The sequence below is a fragment of the Sus scrofa genome, chromosome 7, assembly GCF_054392235.1.
Source record: "Sus scrofa isolate SSC_HxYL_T2T_F1_AM1 chromosome 7, Sscrofa_HxYL_maternal_Yorkshire_Landrace_v2.0, whole genome shotgun sequence".
NCBI lineage: Eukaryota > Metazoa > Chordata > Mammalia > Artiodactyla > Suidae > Sus > Sus scrofa.
Window position 1 is genome coordinate 76,065,902 of NC_139389.1, and position 21,459 is coordinate 76,087,360.

Sequence of the window (21,459 nt, forward strand, 5' to 3'; positions counted from 1 at the left end):
GCTCAATATAACCTGGCAGAAAAGTTTGTTGCCCAGTATATGGGGCAGGGGTGGGGAGGGGGGGTGTGGGACTCCCTCTGTCCTGAAATCTGAGAGCCCACAGCATGCCTCACGCACACAACTGGCAGTTAACAGCATTCAATTTTGTTTTGGAAGTCAGTTTAGGGGGACTCTGATTGCACCATGTAAGAGAAAGACATCAGACCAGCCCACAACCTTCTCTAACCTATAATCAATTTACCTGTAGTACTAAACAACCAAGAATTGTGTGTAACAACGTTTCAAGGGAAAATCCAATCTTTTCAATTTATGAAGTGAGATATTCACTAATCTGGAGTGGAAGACACCTAACTTGGTTGGCACTAAACTAGTGACTTTAGGCAAAGCAGTCATGTGTCTGGATTCAGCTTCCTCAAGGATGAAATGCTGAGGTTCTTTAAGCTTTCCTTTCTTCTTCCTCCATTGGATGATGATTCAATATCTCCCTTAAGTGTCACAACTTCTTCCCTACAGCAGAGTAGTAGTGGGTGGAGGAAGGAGCAAAAACTTTACCACGAGGATAACCTGCCTACTGTCTGGCTCTATAACATTGAGCATGTCCCCAAAGCCCTCTTAGTCCTCATTTACTCATCTGTAAAATATATACAATAAATTCAATCTACAAAAAATTTTAGTGTAAAAGCATCAAGTGTAATAATGATATTTCCTCCTTTCCTTCCTCTCTATCCATTTTCCCCCACTTGCAAGGCGTATGGAGGCTGACCTTTGCTGTCTTACCACCCCACTGCTTAACCCTGACTTCGGAGCTAGAGAAGGGGTTTGGTGGAGTCTGGGGAGGGCAAAAAAAGGAGGAGGCTGAGTTGGGAGTGTGCGTGTCTGTTGCAGCAGAGCTGTGGGGAGCCGGGGGATCATGCTTGCAGTGGAATCCCCTCTGGGCCCTGACTGCCTCCCTAGGCTCTTGTCCCCTTAAGGATGGACTATCTTCCTACCTACTGCTGTTGCCTTTGCAGGGCCCTAGCAATCTTGAAGTAAGAGAAAGAGAAACAGAGAGGCGAAGAAGGATGGCAGCTGCAGGTGTGGGTACAATGCTCGGGTCTCTATGGCAGCCTCTTATTTCAAAGGCTTCATTATTGGTCTTCTTCCTACAACCTCAGAGTAAAACAAACAAAAAAAAAGCACACAAATTCAGCCTCTCCACACCAATGAGCAGATTTTTTTTTTAATTGGTCTCAATGAGGAAAATGATGAAGATAAGGAAGAAGGTTTACCTCACAGTGTGCTTATTAAGTGCTTATTTTGCTTTTCAGAGCTGCCCTCATGGCATGTGTAAGTTCCCAGGCTAGGGGTTGAATCAGCTACAGCTGCTGGCCTACACCACAGCTCACAGCAACACCAGATCCTTAACCAACTAAGCGAGTTCAGGGATCAAACCCACAGCCTCATGGATACTAGTTGGATTTTTTTCTGCTGTGCCACAATGGGAACTCCCTAGGTGCTTACAATTTTAAAATTGGTATCTTTTCTTACTGAGTAAAACTTTCATCATTATTAAATCTTTTCTAACTCTAGTAATGCTTTTTGCCTTATATTTTACTGTCTGATAGGAGTATGGCTACACCGCTATTAATATTTGCATGATACATTTTTATAAACGTCTACATCTTTTGAGACATTTTTCTTATTCTATAAATGTAGTCACTGATTTTTTAAAGTTGAACCAACTCTATATTCCTCTTAATATCTTGCTAGATACAATTAAGATTTTTGCATTCATATTCATGAGATTGTGCCATAATTATCTCATTGCTGAATTATCAAGATTATATTGGCCTCATAAAATGAGCTAGTGTTCCCTTTTTCAATTCTACTAAAAACTCTGCAAGACTTCTATTATTTTTGTTATTTAGTAAAATTCATTGGCAAAGCCACGTGGGCCTATGTGTGTGCATAAGCTTTGAAGTTACAAATTCATTTCAATAGATATCAGTTTTTTCTACTATATATTATACTTTTCTGCTTTTTTCCAGTTACACGTTGAAATTCTCCATCTTGGCTTTTATGTCCTTGGGCTCAGTAAGCATATTTTAAATTTTGTGTTGTTGCTGTTACTTTTAATTCATGTTGCCTTATTTCCATAAATACCCTGTTATTTTGTGATGGATATCAAATTTACAAGACTGTAAAATACTTTGAGGTCTTGAATTCTTAATTTCTGTCCACCTCTACCTATAGTAGGCCATCAGAACTATTGCTTAGCTGCCTGGCTACTTTGTCAAGAATTCTCAAAAAACTCAAAGTGAAAATGATTCCAAACACAGGTTTATCTACATAGTCGTCTTTTCTTTCCAGACTCCTGGCTGCAGTGCTTCACTAGCTTTAGTTTTTTGATGGCCTTCAAACTGATTTTTTTGAAGAAATTTTGTCCATTTTCCTCCTAAGTATCTACATTGAAGAGTTGGTCCAAATGACCTTACCTGGCATTACTATGAGTGGAAATCCCTTCTTGTTGCTGTAGACATTTATAATCTAACTATATAGGAACCCGACTTTCTAAGATAAAGGTGGTTTAAGAAGGCTGAACATATGTTGGAACTACGGTTAAAAAAAAAAAAAGGAAGTTCCCTTTTTGGCACAGCAGAAACAAATCTGACTAATATCAGTGAAGATATGGGTTTTATCCCTGGTCTCGCTCAGTGGGTTTAGGATCTGGCGTTGCCATGAGCTGTGGTGTAAGTCGCAGATGTGGCTTGGATCCTGCATTGCTGTGGCTGTGACATAGGCCAACAGGTGTAGCTCTGATTAGACCCCTAGCCTGGAAACTTCACGAAGGCAGCCCTAAAAAGCAAGAAAAAAAAAGTGCGTGTGTATATAAATTAATGTTTTTTTTCCCTTTTAAATTCCATCTGAATGTTATGTTCACATAAAATGCTTGGTTTTTCTTTGATGGCAAAACAGCTCTTACATGCTGCAGTAAAGTCTTACATGCTGCAGTAAAGTCATTCAAATGAGTGTTGCTTAAATCAAAAGTAATTATCAAGCTGCTTTATAACACGTTCTGTACTATCAGAAGTTAAAAGTTGCATGTACTTTCCAAACACACTGTAATTCCAGCAGCACTTTTCAGGCCTTGATTAAATTGCAAGGGAAATTTCTATATCTAAAAACCCATTTAATTGTGAAATTTCCACAAAGTTCAATTGGAAATGATTTGAGATGCAATGACAAAAATTTTTGTCAATGACAATTTTGTGGACATTTGTTTTCTCTATAACATTGATTTTGGCCTCCTGGCCTACAAAGCTTAAAATATTTACCACCCGGTACTTTACAAGTTTGCCTCCCTACCCTAATACTTCAAGGTAGTAGGACTTCCCTATGAATTATTACTTAAGAGAAATGAGATGCCCTTTCCTCAATCCATTCTTCATTGTCCTCTTCAGTTTCCTCTACAAATACATTTATATAGTTCCTGGGTTATATAAAATCTGTAACATGCAATATCATCTGATTCTGAGATTTCTCACTTCGAAAACAGATTTTCTTTCATTTATGAATTCTGATATATGCTAGCAACTGATTCCAAGGCCTTTCCCAGCTGGCGCATTAACAGTACCTCAAGCATGATTACTCTGGTCATATTCAATTTGTTGGGGAAAGCCCCTGCCGCCCCGCCGCTCCCTGCCCCACTGGATTCCATGCTGCTGTGGTGCTTTCCTAGAAGAGTTACCATAGTCAGTACATTCACAAGACTTCTGCCTAGTATAGGTTCTGTGACATGTATTTAAAACCTGTCTCCATGAAGGCTTATTCGGCACAAATATAATTTTTCATTACAGTGAGTTTTCTGACATTTAATCTAGCACTTAGTGTTTTCTCACATATGGTTTCACTCTGAATTTTTTTATACACTTGGAGTTGTGACTCGGGAAGTGAAGTACATAATCACTGCATTCAAAGTTGATCCCCAGTAAGAATTCTGATGTGCAATTGTACTATTATTACTGTGTAAATTACCCCCAAATTCAAAAGCTTAAACTAATACTTAGTACATTTCTGAGGTACAGGAGTCTGGGAATGGCTTGGCTGGATAGGTCTGGTTCAGGTTCTCTTGCGATGTTTCATTCAAGGTGTCACATGGTGTAGGTAATTGAGCTTCTAAGATCATTCACATGATTGTTGGTAAACCTTAGCTCCTTTAGTTGCTGGCTGGACTTCAATTCCTCACTGAGACTACCACAGGTCTACTCACAATATGACAATTTGCTTTTCAGAAGCCAGAGAATAGAGGAGGATATGCCTAAGAGAAAAAAAAACATCTTCTATAATCTTATCTTGTACCTAACATACCTTCATTTTGCTGTTTGCTATTGGTCACATAAGACCAATTTTGATAAAATAAAGTAAGGGATCATGTGAAGATATGAATACTAGGAGCAAAGATTATTGGGAGTCATCTTGGAGGCTATCATCCAATAAGCAAGTGTGATTTGTGGCTGATAGCCTTTCCACACTCAGTATATGTCTCTCTCCAGTAGAAATTCTGGTGTACACTGAGGTACAGGTTCTAAGCAAAGGCTTTTCTATAGTCACTCCCTTCATATGGCTTCTTAACAATGCAAAATTACTCTAAGTCAGTGAATCAAGACTGACCTACAGGTAAAGGCCTTTTAAAATTTTATACATTCCTAGGTCTCTCTCTGACTTGGAAGAATTTCCCAGTTAGTATGTTTATCTCCAGTATAAATTCTCTGAGGTTCAATTTTGACTTCTAAATGAAAGCCTGCTCACATTCAGCACGTATAATTTCTCTTAGATATGAATTCTTCACAGGGGCTGGAGTACTAACTGGTGGATGAGGTCTTTCTTACTTCATTCACCTTAGCTATTATATTCTCAACCCTTCTATAGGAGCCTGAAAGTAGTTGGGCTATCTTTAAATTCCAGAATTGCTGAAAGAGGCTGGCTAGTTTCAGTAAAGGATCCTAGAAAGTTTTCAACTGAGAACTCAGATTTTTATTTCTTCATCTTGAAAGACAGCAAGGGATTCAGCTCTGTCGGAAAATTTCAGTTTTGGCCTCACTAAGCTTCAACATTTAATAAATATCTTGACAGGAAGATTGGCTATTCTTTTGAACCTCCAATTTTGTAACTCCAACCCAATGCAATCACTAAAAGCATAGTTGATTTTTTTCCTTAATATGGCCCTCTGCCTGGGCCAAATCCAGATCCCCAGACTGTGCCCTGATTCTGCAAAGGAATTCAGGAAGATTTAAAAAAAAAAAAAAAAAAAAAAATCTTCCACTAACCTCTGAATAGTTCTTTCTGTAGTAATAAGTCTATTTTAGACCCAAATCATTTCCACATTACACTGATATGTTAAAAATCGTGGTCTCTGAAAGTCATCCAGTGGTTGAAAAATGGTGACTCTGGAAAATTCAGGCTGTATAAATTACAAGACTAAAAAAATTCTACAATGTAATTTGTACTCCTTTTCCTCCAGTTCCCTGCCCTATTCCCTTTATTACCAGTTTCCCCTCTTTGTTTCTTTGATAGAACCCTTTTATTCACAAGTTAAGGGGGAAAAGGAATTGTAAACAACAGAACTTTCTAGGAAGTAACATTAAAAATTTTCTAATATGCCCAGATCTCCACCATTAAAAACCTGTTTGTTACAATGTATAATTATAAATTGCTCAGTAACTACTGTCCATTCTACATGATATAAAATTATGAGTTTAAATTTGAATGCCAAGGTTTTTTTCTATGAGGTTAACCCTTACCATATATGAAGTTTTTCTCCTGGAAACTCCATTTTGTCTTCCCTAGATGGACTATAGAAGCACATAACTGGGAATAAATCTCTTACTCTTATACTTGAGAAATGCATATATTTGGAGAGCTTCTGGATAGTTGATTCTTAGTTTCCCAAAAGTGACTCTGATGTATGAATATCAATGCCATATAAACAAAAAAACCCAAAAAGCCAAACCTGAAAGGTTACTTTTATCTGAAGGAACTTATTTGAACCTAAGTATGAATTTGTTACGATTTTCCATTTATAAGCCCCAAATAGCACTTGAATACAGACTAAAAACAACCGAAAAAGATTTCAGAAGCAGAAACGTACAGTTTGAAGAGATCACCCATTAAAAGATGGCCACATATTTCTAAATCCATTATGGACATGATTTTGATTATTTTAGGGTTAACATTTTGAAGATCTTAATCACTTCATTTCTATATAATGATTTTTTTTTCCTTTTTAGGGCTTCAACGAGGCATATGGAGGTTCCCAGGCTAGGGGTTCCCAGCCACAACAACACCAGATCTGAACCGCATATGCGACCTACATACATCACAGCTCACAGCAATGCCAGATCCGCAACCCTCGGAGCAAGGCCAGGGATCAAACCTGCATCCTCATGGATGCTAGTCAGATTCGTTTCTGCTGAGCCACGACAGGAACTCTGTAACAACTTAAATATTCACTATATGATAATGATTAATACATAGTGTGTGGAGATGAAATTACTGTCCTCAAAAATATTACTTTAGGTTGTTACCCTTAAGAATAGTGGCTTGGGTCACTGCAGAGACATGGATTCAATCCCTAGCCCAGTGCAGTGGGTTAAATGATCCAGCTTTGCTGCATTGGTGGCTTAGGTCATAGCCATGGCTTGGATTCAGTCCCTGACCTGGGAACTTCCATGTGCCTCAGGTGTAGCCATTAAAAAAAAAAAAAAAAAAAAAAACTAAGTTCTGATGTATAAAGTCATATTGTCATTCCTATCTTCTAGATGCAATATTTTAACAGATTATTATGATCTTTCAAAATAACTATCACATAGCTCTCATTTACTTTTTACAACAAAAAAAAAGATTATTCCTTTCGGAAAAAAAGGTGGTAAGAAAAGAACGCAACTGTAATCATCCTTTGTAAAATTTTACTTTGACCTATGTCACTTTGAGTTACATTATTCGACATGAATAAAACTTGGAAGATCTAATTTTACTAAACATCTAAGGAAGAGAACAGTCAGCTAAGCCCTGTGGCCCAAATCCAGTCTGCTGCCTCTTTTTTATAAACAAAGTTTTATTGGAATGTAGCATGCTCATTTATTTCTATACTGTTCATGGCTATTTTTGTACCACAGTAGCAGAGTTAAGAAATGCCCAAGACTAGTATGGCCTACAAAGTGTAAGACATATACTGTCTTGTCCTTTCATCAAAAAAGTTTGCTCATCATAAAAAGTTATTTAAATGGATTTTAAAGTAACTTACATCAGTCATTTTGTAATAAAGAACTGGATAAAACAGTTTTTAGTTTATGTATTTTTTAATAAAGTACATTGCTGGTTATGGTTTCTCTCTATAAACCAAAACTGGTACAGAGTGCCAGTTAGAGTGCCAAGAAAGATGAAAAATTTAGAAATAAAATTTCTAAGAAATTTGAAAGGGTATATCTAAGACAATGTTCTCTTAGCTAGAGTTCTGAAAAATCTTTTGACCTGCACATGTGAAATAACCCAAGTCCTATACAAATAATTAATAATGCTAAGTATAAGGTACATTGCTTCTAATTTTACTTATCATTTTAAGGTATTAAATACAAGTTGGCTTAATTGAACACCTACAAAGACATTTATCGGGATAAAATTAAACACCAAGAATCTAGAAATAAGGGAAATTAAGAGCTTCAAATTTGATACTGGTAAGATAGTTTAGAAACTGGTGAGTACCTAAAAAATACTAAATGATTATGACAAAATACTTCGTTCTGAATTAGTGAGGCAATTAATAAAGAGGTCAATTGCTAAACCAACATCACTTACACTGGAATAAGATTTAATACAAAACAGAAACAAATCTGAAAAGTACATTTTAACACTAAGGGGATCTTAACTAAGTTAAGAGAAACTATTAGAACAAGAGAGTCATTATTAAATTGTTCATAATAATCACTTGAGGCAAATAAAGTGAACAGAAAATCTATGCTGTAGGAATACACAAGTAATAAGTTGTTTCTAAACTACAAATTCTTTGACAACTACTTTCAGCAGAAGTGCATGTATTACAGGTATTGGAGCTCTTCTAAGTGAGTAAAAATAACTAAACCAGAACTGCCACCACAGCATTAATTTCAAGGTTTATAATTTTATACATTAAACTTAGCTATAACTGAAATCTTACCTTGATTAGTTTCTCAGAATCATTCCTACTCCCTGAAAAATTTCTATACAAGACTAAATATTAAACACTTTTAAGTTTTAAACAATTCAAGAACTGTGGATCCCTCCCATCCAACCCCACAAACTAGAGAGACAAAATATTTTAAGGGTTAAAAAAAGGAATCCTACTCATAGGACGATGATGAGGTTCAACTGCATAGTGACTATTCCCAAAGTTCATTAGTTAGATTTTAACTGCTTTAAAAATATCATGGTACTTGGAACATATCTAATAATTGGGTATTTGATATGAGATGTTATTAATGCTTGTAGAGTTTTCTCAATTACACACAGATGCTACCATGCAAAATCAATTTTGAATAGTTCCTTCCCTTATTAAATCTTAGAAAATTTTATTTTCAGACATTTGATAATTTAAAAAGGCTGCTAAGAACTTCAAGAGTTCAAATACAATACAAACTTTTAGATGTCCCCTAAGTTTTGAAACAAATCAAAAACTGTTCAGCCTAAGAATTAAGGTACTTAATTAAAAGGACTAAAATCAAGATAAACATATACAATGGTTCAGGTCAAACCGACCTCACCAGATTCATAGAATCTGAATATATATACCCATAAAGTTTTACTTAATATTCATAAACCATAAAGAGAACAAAGAAGTTATATTCTTCAAAGTTAGCATCTCTGCTACAAACTAGAATAGGCTTCAAAATATTTCCAGTCGCTCAAAAGAATGTCTAGCCACAGCTCAAAATTTAGATCCAGATAACATCTGAGTCTTAAATACCTGTGCAATCTTTTATCCTAAACATTTAAAAATTAAATTTTCACCTGTATGTATACATCCAGAATAAATTTTGGATCTCCTCTCACAGTACAGTAAAAGCTCAATAACACACTAATAAAACTTTCATCATGTTGACATAATTTAAAAAAAAATTCTATTTTACAAAAAAATTAGTTTATTTTTACCAAGGAGATGGTAAAATTAGAGGCAACTATGACTTAAAATTACACAGCTTCTTATGTTTTATTCATAGCATTCTTTGTACAGAAGAAGCTTCACTGATATTTAATTTACTGCAGCATCCTGTTGGTGAAGCACAAAATTACATTAATTATAAACAAAGAAACAAAGTACTTTTGACTTTTTAAAATTATATATATATTTATATCCAGTTGACAAATAGCATCACAATTATTACTGTATAAAAAACTAAAAATCACCATGGAAGCTAAGGCCTAAGTTCTTACTCCAATTGTTCCCTTTGTTTCTATCTAATAGATATTAGAAATTAAATTCCAGTACCTCAAAAAAAAGGTCTACATTATTTACATACAGTATGGAAAATAAAAGCTGCTTTTTGGCTAAGTTAGATTGCTGTTACATTATTTACACTATAAATATTAGGGGGGAAAAAAGCACTACTAACAAATACCATTTCAAATGAAAACATATTGTGCCTGGAATTTTGTTCTAAAATTAATCATATATCCTAATAAGTATCTGTTGAATAAGATTTGATTTCCCATAAATCTACTGAAAATTTGAAACTATGCTTCTGTATACTGCTAATCTAGATACCATTAAGTACGATATTGTAATAACTACAAGTAATGAAGCTTAAATGAAACGATGGCAACATGTGTGTACATGGAATTTTATTTAAAACTGTAAAAGAGAATGCCTTTATGTTTACCCATAATTATGAGACTATCTAATATTCTTTTCATCCTTTAAGAAGTCTCTTATATGATAGGTCCCTAAACAGTGAAACCTTCCAGTAACTTACCAGAAAAAAACTTTTAATTATATTATGTTGCTTTTAGAATTATTTTTCTAATATTTAAAAACATATCTAAACCCTTGGCAAAAACAAACACAATCAATTCAGTGTTAACAGACTGAGCTTTAAACCATACTTTAATTTTCAATTAACTATAACCTAATGGTTAACTGAACCAAAAGAAGAATTTTAAATGACCCCCACTCTGAAGCTTTTCAAATCAACTTTAGAATGCATAGAAAAGTGGATAATTTTGGAGAAAGTGTAAAGTGGAAAATGTGAAAAATGGTAAATGCTAGTTTTAGTAACAAAAGTGGTACTAACTGCACATGAACGTTAAATTAACACAGTATAAAAGAGAATAGCTTAAATAAACTGGGATTCACATATTACAATAGCAAAGTTATGACCAAATGAACTGAAGACATGAACAATTCTGAAAATTCTCTTTTCAGCCTTCTTCTAAAAGAAATAGTCAGGCTTTTTTCCTGTACATAGTTTTGAGCTTTGTCTATACCATATATAGAAAAATAAATTCTTTAGCAATCTAGAAACAGTTTATAAAACTCTTAAAGTTTAATTTTCTTTGCCAGACATGCCAATGTTAAACTGACAGCTATAAATTAAAGCTATATAGACAATAGGTATAAGTAATATAGAACAAGTTAAGAATACTACATTTACCGGATTTTTCTTTTTAAAAATTACTGTACTTTCTTAATTCCTGTGTGCTTTGCAATAGGAATAATAGGGACTTTGTTTTCTTAGAAAAGATAATAACATGTAAGAGTATAACACAAATAAGATAATTTATAATATACATGTACTTCAACAGCAGCCTGGTTCATGTCAACATCTTGATTCTGAAGTTAAAATTAGAAGTACAATACCTAGGACATAACAGTTGGGAAAGACAGTATTTATTTTAGGAAAAACATGGAGCAAATCAAACTCTTAGGAGCCTCAAATCTCAAAATCATCTATTTACTATAGTACATATAAGACAACCTTAAAATTGCAGTATGAATGAAGATTACAACATGGACCAAAGAATTTTTTCTTTACTACACAAAATATAACCTAGCAACAAAAAACAAGCCTTTTTTTCCCCCCCCCCCCTTTCTGGGGAAAAAAATGGCATGGTTTGATAATGAACAAATTTTGAATAAGGCCTAACAAAATTTACCTATGCCACTTATTCCGAAAATTTTATTCATTAATTTAGTGTTCTGGTGGTAACTTCACTGACAAAATATTTAATCCCCAAAGCAGCAGTCATTTACAGCAAATCTGGTACCAACATTAAAGGAAAAAAAATTGGTTTAAAAAATGGTGTAAAAGCCATTTTGGATTTTAGTACAACATTATCAAAGAAAAGAATATGAATACAGGTTTGCAACAATATATGTACATACTCCAAAGAGGCTGTCAGTACCCAAAGTATTTTTATTGCTATATTAGCAATGGATTTTGGGATATGGTTTTAAGGGCCACATAAAAATAGATTCAAGGGACAGATTAAATTGAAGTCCTAGATTAAAATGTTTGGTTTAAAGAATTTTCTACAACAAATTTCATGTTTATGTATGAAAAGTTATATAACCTTATATGAAAATGTCATGAAGTATTTTCTACACTACTAAATGTATTTCCCAAGAGGGAAAAAAATTAAAATATCTAAAATATATTAGATTAAGATTACAAGACCATAATAGATCTTTTGAACATGCATCTGTTTACAGAATTAACAGTATACAAGATGTTTGTTTCATTATGGACTATAAAGAAATGAGTTGGTGACAGCTATCCTTTGCACAACATTATCAACTCACTTTAGCCACAAGCATGTCCTTGGTATGTGTGTATAAGAAATGTTCATTTACCCCCATCAAATAATCCATAGGTTTACTTAGAAGATGAAGGTGCAAAAAGGTTAAGTGTATTTTTCCTTCTTTCAAATAACATCCCAAGCATGGCATAAGTAGCCTGAAATTAAAAAATACTTAACTGGGATTTTAGTTATCTACACAGACTGCTAAAAGTAAATTAAGTTGCTCAAATTAGCACATCATATAACAAAACCAGCCATAAAGCAGGCTGAAAAGCATTAAATGTTTCATATATGTGAATTTTTAAATCATTTAATTTCTATAGAAAAATTTTATTCACAATATAATGTGACAGAAAATGCCACAGGAATGATATACTGATTGCAATAAGGTTGCATGCAACAGCAGCTTTGTATTTTATAGCTATTTTTGTTTATAAAAATTAAACGTCTCCAGTCATGCTTATCACATGGTATTAGATTTGCAATGTAAATGAATAAGGAATACCATATATTTCAAAGAGAAATGTCTCATCATTTTGAATGTGAATTACCTGTAAGAAACATGAAGTATACTACTGAACCCTGAAACATGCATGTCTAGATTTGCTTTTTGTCCAATTTCAGGCTGTCTGCAATCACTTCCAACTTATATAATACCAAGAGGATCTGTCTGTAACTGTGGTTGTATCAGCTGAGGTTGCAATGGTGGTGGTAACTGAAGCGGTACCATTGGTTCCACCAATTGTCCTGGGTTTGAAGGTGGTGGAGGAGCCACAGTGTTCGCAGTTTCCACAATCTCTCCATTGTAAAAGAAAAACTGACACTGCTGAATGAATGTTTCAACAACAGACTGATGGATCTTGGTGGTAGACAGAAACTCTCGATTTTCAAAATCAGGTCTCATCAAAGTTGGCCAAAAACAGATGGATAAGTTGTCTGCTGTCATTAGGTTGACTTTATTTTGCTGACTAACTCTGAAATTATAAGAAAAAAAACAAATAAAAGAGTCAAAGCTCAGTGCAATTAAAGAATCCAAGAGCTAGATATTATTTTAGATGATTTAGTTTTACCTTTTGTTAATCTTAACTTCAAATTTAAAACTTTTTCTTCTTGTGCATTCCATGTTCAACTACATTCTCATAACAGAAGGGAGCAGTAGAATTCATTCCTTATGAGAATCAAAGATGGTCTTTACTTGGGAAAAACTATTATATTCTCTAACCAGGATACTTTTCAACTTGCAAAAACAATTAATTTCCTAGAACTCCAAAAAACAATCTTTCCAATCATTAAGTACTCTGTACATTGTTACAAATTTAATTTCAATGACAAGAGTTCAGAGAAACACATACTCATATGATTTAAAAATAAATAATTTACAAATGAACATATACTATTAACTACTTTACATCTAGGCCTTTAAATATGTGAGCAGGAGTTCCTGTCGTGGCGCAGAGGAAACAAATCTGACCAGGAACCATAAGGTTGTGGGTTCGATCCCTGGCCTCGTTCAGTGGGTTAAGGATTCAGCATTGCCATGAGCTGTCATGTAGGTTGCCGATGGGGCTGGGATCCTGTGTTGGTGTGGCTCTGGTATAGGCTGGTAGCTGTAGCTCCAAATAGACTCCTAGGCTGGGAACCTCCATATGCCATGGGTGCAGCCCTAAAAAGCAAAATAAACAAACAAACAAACAAACAAACGAGCAAGCACTACCTGTAATAAGCAAGAAATATAAGAAGCAAATCGTGAATTATAAATTATTAAATTGGGAGGAAATAAGTATTTTATCCAACCCTCTCATTTCACACAAAAAGAAACAGCCCAGTATACAAGGTAGGAAGAAAATCTTACACTTAAATTTACATTATCAAAAATTTAAAAAGTAAACCAAAAGACCCCCAAACACAATAGTTGCTCATCTGAGGTAAAATATGTGCTCTAAAAACATGTGTTCTGTCACAAAAGTTATTAGTATTTGTTGAGACTAAATGAGAATATTCAGAATAAAATCAACTTTTTGTTAAGATTTAGCATATGATGGGGCCCAGTCAGGTGTGTCTATGTGATAGTGTACACCTACAAATTTAATATGCACAAGTATGGGCTTCAAGTCTAATTGCTGAGTCTAAAAGTACAAAGGAAAGGTACCAAATCAGTTAAGATGAGGGTGACCACAAAAGTTTCCTGGAAGAGGCAATGTCTGAATTGAGTCAAGGGTGTTGGGAAAATGGTAAGGAAGAGTAATTCAGTCAAAACTGGTTCTTATATACTACAAAGCTACAGTAATCAAACAGTATAGTATTGGCACAAGAAAAGACATAGCCCAAAAATAAACCCATACACTTACAGTCAATTCATTTTTAATAAAAAAGGCAAGACTATACAGTGGAGAAAAAAAAATAGTCTCTTCAGCAAGTGGTACTGGGAAAGCTGGACAGCCACATGAAAATCAATGAAGTTATTAGAACACTCTCTTCCATCACATACAACAATTCACTCAAAATGGCTTAAAGACATAAATATAAAATATGACACCATAAAACTCCTAGAAGAGAACAAAGGCAAAACATTCTTTGACATAAATTATACCAATGTTTCTTAGGTCAGTTTTCCAAGGCAACAGAAATAAAAGCAAAAATAAACAAGTAGGACATAATCAAACTTATTAGCTTGTGCACAGCAAAAGAAACCATAAGCAAAATGCAAAGACAACCTATAGAATGGGAAAAAATATTTGCAAATGATGCGACCAAGAGATTTATTTCTAAATATACAAACAGCTTATACATCTCAATATCAAATAAACCACCAATCAAAAAATGAGCACAAGATCTAAAGAGACATTTCTCCAAACAAAACACAGATGGCCAACAGGCACATGAAAAGATGCTCAAAATCACTAATTATTAGAGAAATACAAATCAAAATTACAATGAGGTATCACCTCACACCAATGAGAATGGCCATCACCAAAAAGTTTACAAATAATAAACACCAGAGAGGGTGTGAAGAAAAGGGAACCCTCCTTCACTGTTGGTGGGAATGTAAATTGGTGCAGCCACTATGGAGGGCAGTATGAAGGTTCCTTAGAAAACTAAAAATAGAGATGCCATTATGATTTTGCAATCCCACTTGTGGGCATATATCCAGAAATGACAAAAACTCTGAATTGAAGATATAGGCACCCTAAAGTTTTATGGCAGCATGAAAGCAACCTAAGTGTCTTATAAATGGATAAAGATATGGTACACACATGTACGTGTACACACACACACACACACACGGGAATACTACTCAGCCATAAAAAAGAAAAAAAATAATGCCACTTGCAACAACATGGACGGACCTAGAGATTATCATACTAAGTGAGGTCAAGTCAGAAAGACATATTTATTTGTGGAATCTAAAAAATTACACAAATGAACTTATTTATAAAATAGAAAAAGACTCAGACATAGAAAACAAACCTATGTTTATCAAAAAAGAAAGGATGAGGAGGGATAAATTAGTGGTTTGGGATTAACAAATGCACACTACTGTATATAAAACTGAGAAACAACAAGGTCTTACAGTATAGCACAGGAAAACATATTTAATATCTTGTAATAACCTATAATGGAAAAGAATCTAAAAAACAAAATACGTATGTATGTATATATGTATGTGTGTATGTGTATATATATGCAAATCATTTTGCCATACACTTGAAACTAACACAACATTGTAAATCAAATAATTCAATAAACAAACACCCCTCCCCCACTCCAGTGGTTCTCAGTATATATCAGAACCTTCTAGAGGGCCTGTTAAAACACACATTGATAATTACATCTGGGATGGGGCCTGAGAATTTGCCTTTCTAACAAGTTTCCAGGTGATGCTGATGCTGCTGGTTTGAGGACTAAATTCTGAGAAAGACTGAAGCAGTCACATTAAGATGTAATAAGGGACTAGGTACAAATTGATATTTTTGGTTAAATGCTGTTAGTTTAATATAGTGGCACTTGGTGTGTACATGGTAGAAAAGGAAAGGAGATTTAACTAAATTAGAACTAGATCATTTATTATTAAAGAATTTGGATGCTGTCCTTCAGAATAAAACTAAGAAGAATATAACCAAAGAACAACTCCATGGGTTAACTTTGCAATTTGTCAACCATCCATTATATATTTATTTATGATTTATTTCCTATACTAGAATGTAAATTTCATGAAATTTGTGACGATTTTATTCACTGCTATGTCTCCATAGTGCTTACAAGAATATCTAGCACGAGTATATCCATTACAATTTAGTGAAGTATTTCTTTTAAAATTTATGTCTGATGATATTATTTCTCTCTTCTACTCTCTAGTGGCTCCCCATATCATTCAGAGTAACAATCATGCAATGCTTTTTTCATTGACAAAGTCTTGCTCCCAATCCTCACCCTATGAATGTCAATAGAACTCAATAGTGCACTTAGTGACATACATGAAAGCAATCTCCTTGACAGGAAAACATTTTGAGGACTGAAGCTAGTCAATGCGTTACTCTGAGTAGTACTGTTTTATTTTTTACTCTGCTCAAATCACATAGGCCTCTTTGCTGTTCTCAATTCACCAAATATGCTGGGTGTGATTCTTTGAATCACTGTGATTCTTTGAAAATGGTCTTCCCTTTGTTGCTTTTCCCTACTGTTTTTATTATTGTTGTTGTTTGTTTGTTAATTTTGCCACACCTGTGGCATGTGGAAGCTCCTGGGTTAGGGAGTGAACCTGTGCCACAGCAGTGACCCAAGCCACAGCAGTGACAATGCCAGATCCTTAACCTCCTGTACCACCAGCGAACTTTTTTTGGGGAATCCCTATTGTTTTTAATGAAGTCCAATTCTTATTTCAGCACTAAAATCGGGTCAGACAAAAATGCGTTCATGCACCATCCCTACACTCCGTATTGGGTAAGGTCTCCTATAGTACCCTGCACATATCTGTTAAACAGTGAGCCACTTGTATGGTAATTCGTCTTTTTTTTTTAAGGGCTGCACTTGTGGCACATGGAAGTTCCCAGGCTAGGGGTCAAATGTGAGCTGCAGCAAAGGCCTGTACCACAGCCATGGCAACACTAGATCTGAGCTGCATCTGCAACCTATGCTGCAGCTTGTGGCAACACAAGATCCTTACCCCAATGAGTGAGGCTAGGGATCAAACAGCATCCTCACAGAGACAATGTCAGGTCCTTAACCTGCTGAGCCACAAGAGGAACTATTTGTATGACAACTTTTAAAAGAGGAAATTCCACTAAGAATACTGCAATGCTATGTGTGCTGGTATTTTCTCAGGGATGCAAACTTCAGAAAAGGGTTACTGGAAGTACTAATATAATTTTATGCTACATAGATGGTAACAACAAAACTTTAAATATTGGTTATTATTCTCTTTTAAGAGGTATAGACTGAAATGTGTTTAGTATATACACTGACATTGTTAGTTAAAAAAAACCCAAACCCCAGGTCAATAAAATGTCAGTAGAAAATATGAAGGGTGTACTTTTGAAAAAACTAGTACAAATACTAATAATTCTATTCAATCTCAGTAATAATTTCACAAGGTGTTATTCTCACATTTATAGTTGAGAAAATCAAGATTTAGGAAAGCTAAGGCCCAAGGCCAAAGAACTCGAAATGTTTCAAACCAAGCCTATTTGGAAAAAAAAAACCCAAGAATAAAAAAAATATAAGATTAAAAACCATAAAAACCCATCCAAGCCCTTTTTAACTCCACAGTCTTGGCCTTTACGTTATTACATAATATTAATACTGCCTTTCATTTAAAAAAAGGCACTGGAAAGAGCATATTTTTAGAAAAAAGCATAAACTTAAAGCTTAATGTATTTAAAGCTTTTGATATAGGATTAATGTCCTGCATTTCAGTAACAATCAAGGTAGACAGTAATATGAATTCAAGCTTCTAATGAAATTTCACTATAAGGAATATCTAAACAAAATAAGCTAGACACACAAAAGAAACACAGTATAAAAAAAGGCAATTAAACCTCTTTTGGGGCGGGGGGGGGGGGGGCGCATGCCGGCAGCATGTGGAAGTTGTGCCAGGGATCAAAACCGAGCCATAGGAGGAACCCAAGAAGCTGCAGTGACAATGCCAGATCCTTAAGCTACTGTGCCACAAGAGAACTCCCAAACCTTTTAATAAGACTTGGATTCTAGACATAAGATATGTCACCTGGACATAGGATTTCTCTCTTTAAAACTCTATTTTTCCAACATCAAACAGGATAATTTGGTTAATTATCTAAATGTCCTTTCATAACTAAAATTCTAAGATTCTATAGAAGAGAACTGCTAAAGAACAGGAGAGACCAAAAAAATGTACTCACCACACTTAATTTATATAATCATTATATGTACAAAAGGGCCATATACTTTTCTTTAAACAAGCTGATGAAAAATCTATTTTAAAAATCCAGAAAAAATAATTCAGAGAACCAAAATTGAACGTGTGTTTAAATTAGTTGGTCTCCCTTTCTCTTATAGTCACCCAATTTATAAAGTTGCAGGTTTGAAATCTGGAGTGCATTTGCAAAAATGAAAAAGAAAATACCTGTTTAGATGTGTTATTATGTATCGGAATACGTCATAGTTAACAGGATGAAATTTCTTAACAATTTCTTTCAGTGCATGAAGACGTTCTGTTTTATCCGGTATTTCTGTAAAATTAAAGTAGTGAGGAATTTGTGTGAAACTCATACATTAAAAAATATCAATAAAGCTTCTTGTTATGCTCACTGTATGAGATAATTAAGACTGTATGAAGCATATTAGGAGAGGTAAATAAAAAAAACGAAGAAAATGTTCTAAAGAACCTGTTAATAAATACATTATCACCTGTTACAATAGCCTTTTCACAAGTAGAGCTAATAACTGAAAAGCAAGTCACTTGGGGATGGTAAAATGGGAAACGGTAAGTTAGTATTTTCTTAAGCAATTTGTATAACTACATAATGATTTAGAATTAATAAATTACCTATAAATCTGCCAGGCTCTTAATATTCAAGCTATAGTAGAGAGTAAATATTTTAGGCTTTGTGAAAAGTAAAACTGCTCAACCCTGCAGGTGCTACACAAAAGAAGCCACAGATAATATGTTAACAGGTGTGACTGTGTTTCAACACAACTTTAAAAGTCTCAAAATTTTCATATAATTTTAACATGCCATAAAATTTTCTTTTTCTTATAATTATTTTCAACCATTTAAAAATGTTAAAAACCATTCTTAGCTTGCAAGCCTTCCAAAAACTGCTAGCAAGCTGATTTTGGCCTGTAAGCCTTAAGTTTGCCAACACCCGATTTAAAGTATCATCTTATACTTATTTACCTATTTTTTTCTTTTATACAGCCATACCTGCGGTATATCGAAGTTCCTGGGCCAGGGGTTGAATAGGATCTGCAGCTGAAGCCTACACCACAGCCACAGCAACTCTGGATCTGAGCTGCATCTGGGACCTACACAACAGTTTACCAGCAATGCCAGATCCTTAACCCACTGAAGCACAAGGGGAACACTATCATATCTTATAATTGATTTTGCTTAACAAACATCTTTCTTCACAATCAGTACAAGCATTTAACTCAGTTACTTTCTTTCTTTCTTTCTTTTTTTTTTTTTGTCTTTTGTCTTTTTTGTTGTTGTTTTGTTGTTGTTGTTGTTGCTATTTCTTGGGCCGCTCCCGCGGCATATGGAGGTTCCCAGGCTAGGGGTTGAATCGGAGCTGTAGCCACCGGCCTACGCCAAAGCCACAGCAACTCAGGATCCGAGCCGCGTCTGCAACCTACACCACAGGTCATGGCAACGCCGGATCGTTAACCCACTGAGCAAGGGCAGGGATCGAACCCGCAACCTCATGGTTCCTAGTCGGATTCGTTAACCACTGCGCCACGACGGGAACTCCTCAGTTACTTTCTAAATTTATGCATTTATCAAACAAGATAACTGAAATGTGGTGTGCTGTAAATGGGAGAGAAGGGAATGCTTTACTGCTTATTCATTTTATTCCAAAATAACAATGGGCTTTCTGGAGGAGGCAAACCTGTATTCCAACTTACGGTAGTAACATAACCAAGCACTGACAAAATTCTCATATATCACCTGTTACTTTTTAATCAGCCCTCAAAAATTTCCTAAGTAGGAAAGTTCTGACACTACAGTTTATGGTCAAGAAGGAAGAAAATCAAAGCTATCAACTGAACTATTCCTAGTTTACATATGAGAGTATATATAAGGAAACCGTATCTTGCGGCAACATACTGAAGTGGCTTTTAATAAAAAGAAAATTAATTGAGAACTTTAACAATCAGACTCATAAGAAAGTAGTCTTATTTTAAAAAGCTTGAAGACTTATAATCAAAAGGAGTCATTAAAGAGAATTATTTAGAAACTACACTAATTTTAGCCATTTGGAACAGAGTGCAGATTAAGCACTGTGTTACTGGATACTGAAACAGAACTTCTGACTCATTTTCTGGTAAAAAATGAGTATTTGGTTAATAGAAACATCGGGATGAATGATGATGCCATAGATACATTCACTTGAAGAATTTTTTCTTGCAATGTCTTTGAGTTTGAATTAAAAAAACAAACCTCAAACTTCTAATACAATGATCTAACTTCTAGGATCACCTTGTCACACGGGAGGCTAGCTAAAACTTCATTTAAAGGAAAATACCTTTAAAAAACATTCTAGAAGCTAAATTTTTATTAGCTATATATTCTAGCAAATGACCAATTTTAACTCACAGAAATCAATGCACAAAATCCACTATCATCATCCCTCTGATAAAAAAGGAGGCTTACACTTACTTGCTGCTTCCAATAGATCTGGGTGAAGAGAATATGGAATTAAAGGATCTGGAAGATCTGCAAAGAAAGCTTTAAGAGCACCAGCTACAGCATTTACTGTTACTTCCATTGATACTAGACTGATATTATGATCTACAAGACAAAAAACAAAATTAAAATTTATAGTCTATACAATAAAATTAAAATTTATTACAAGAGAAGTAAGCTAAATAGGTACTTTTAGATTCAAAGACATTTAAGTGTTCTGATTAATCACATTTCTTTACAGGTTAATCCATCTCTCCCTCATTGTTTTTGTGGGGTATTTTGGCCACAACCATAGCATGTGTTAAGTTGCTGGGCCAGGGACTGAACCCAAGCTGCTGCAGTGACCATGCCAGATCCTCAACCTGCTACAGCACAAGAGAACTCCTCTCATTGTTTTAATATAAGTTTGCCTGACAAACTATAGATTAAGAGAAGAGAAAACCAAGCAAGAATCATTTTTTGTTACAATAAAAAATGCTATTAGGCTTATTAGTATATGAACAATATTAGTTTTCACTTATATCTCTTTCTCTGTTTTTTAAAAATCCTTCTAAGTCATCTTGTTTACATAAGCTATTTAAAAAAGGCTATAAGGAAATAGACAAAAGATAGGAATCATGCATATAAATTCAGGTTTTGATCTTTTAACTTATACTTAAATTTTTAAGTATAAAACAGTTCAAACACTTACCAGTGAAGTTCTGACTTAAAAAGAATGGAACTTAATAAAGGTATAATATAAGGTTAATCTGCTATTTAAAAAGTGA

At 34.6% G+C, this 21,459-nt stretch overlaps 1 protein-coding gene across 12 annotated transcripts in view; it reads right to left on the reverse strand.

Annotated features, from left to right (window-relative positions):
* Nucleotides 1-9,134: 9,134 nt before the first annotated feature.
* Nucleotides 9,135-21,459, reverse strand: part of ARHGAP5 (Rho GTPase activating protein 5) — a 137,317-nt gene continuing 124,992 nt past the window's right edge. For 6 of the 12 annotated variants that reach the window (XR_014810661.1, XR_014810660.1, XR_014810659.1 and 3 more), the window contains 3 exons: nucleotides 20,666-20,797; nucleotides 18,410-18,515; nucleotides 9,135-12,782 (listed from right to left, as the gene is read on the reverse strand). Coding sequence is in view for 9 of the 12 variants with exons in the window: in XM_084968995.1 (XP_084825121.1) it covers nucleotides 12,455-12,782; nucleotides 18,410-18,515; nucleotides 20,666-20,797 (566 nt within the window). In the remaining 3 variants the exon portion in view is untranslated. The remainder of the gene's footprint in view (nucleotides 12,783-18,409; nucleotides 18,516-20,665; nucleotides 20,798-21,459) is intronic. The other 6 variants (XM_021099176.2, XM_021099177.2, XM_021099178.2 and 3 more) reach the window with 1 other exon arrangement.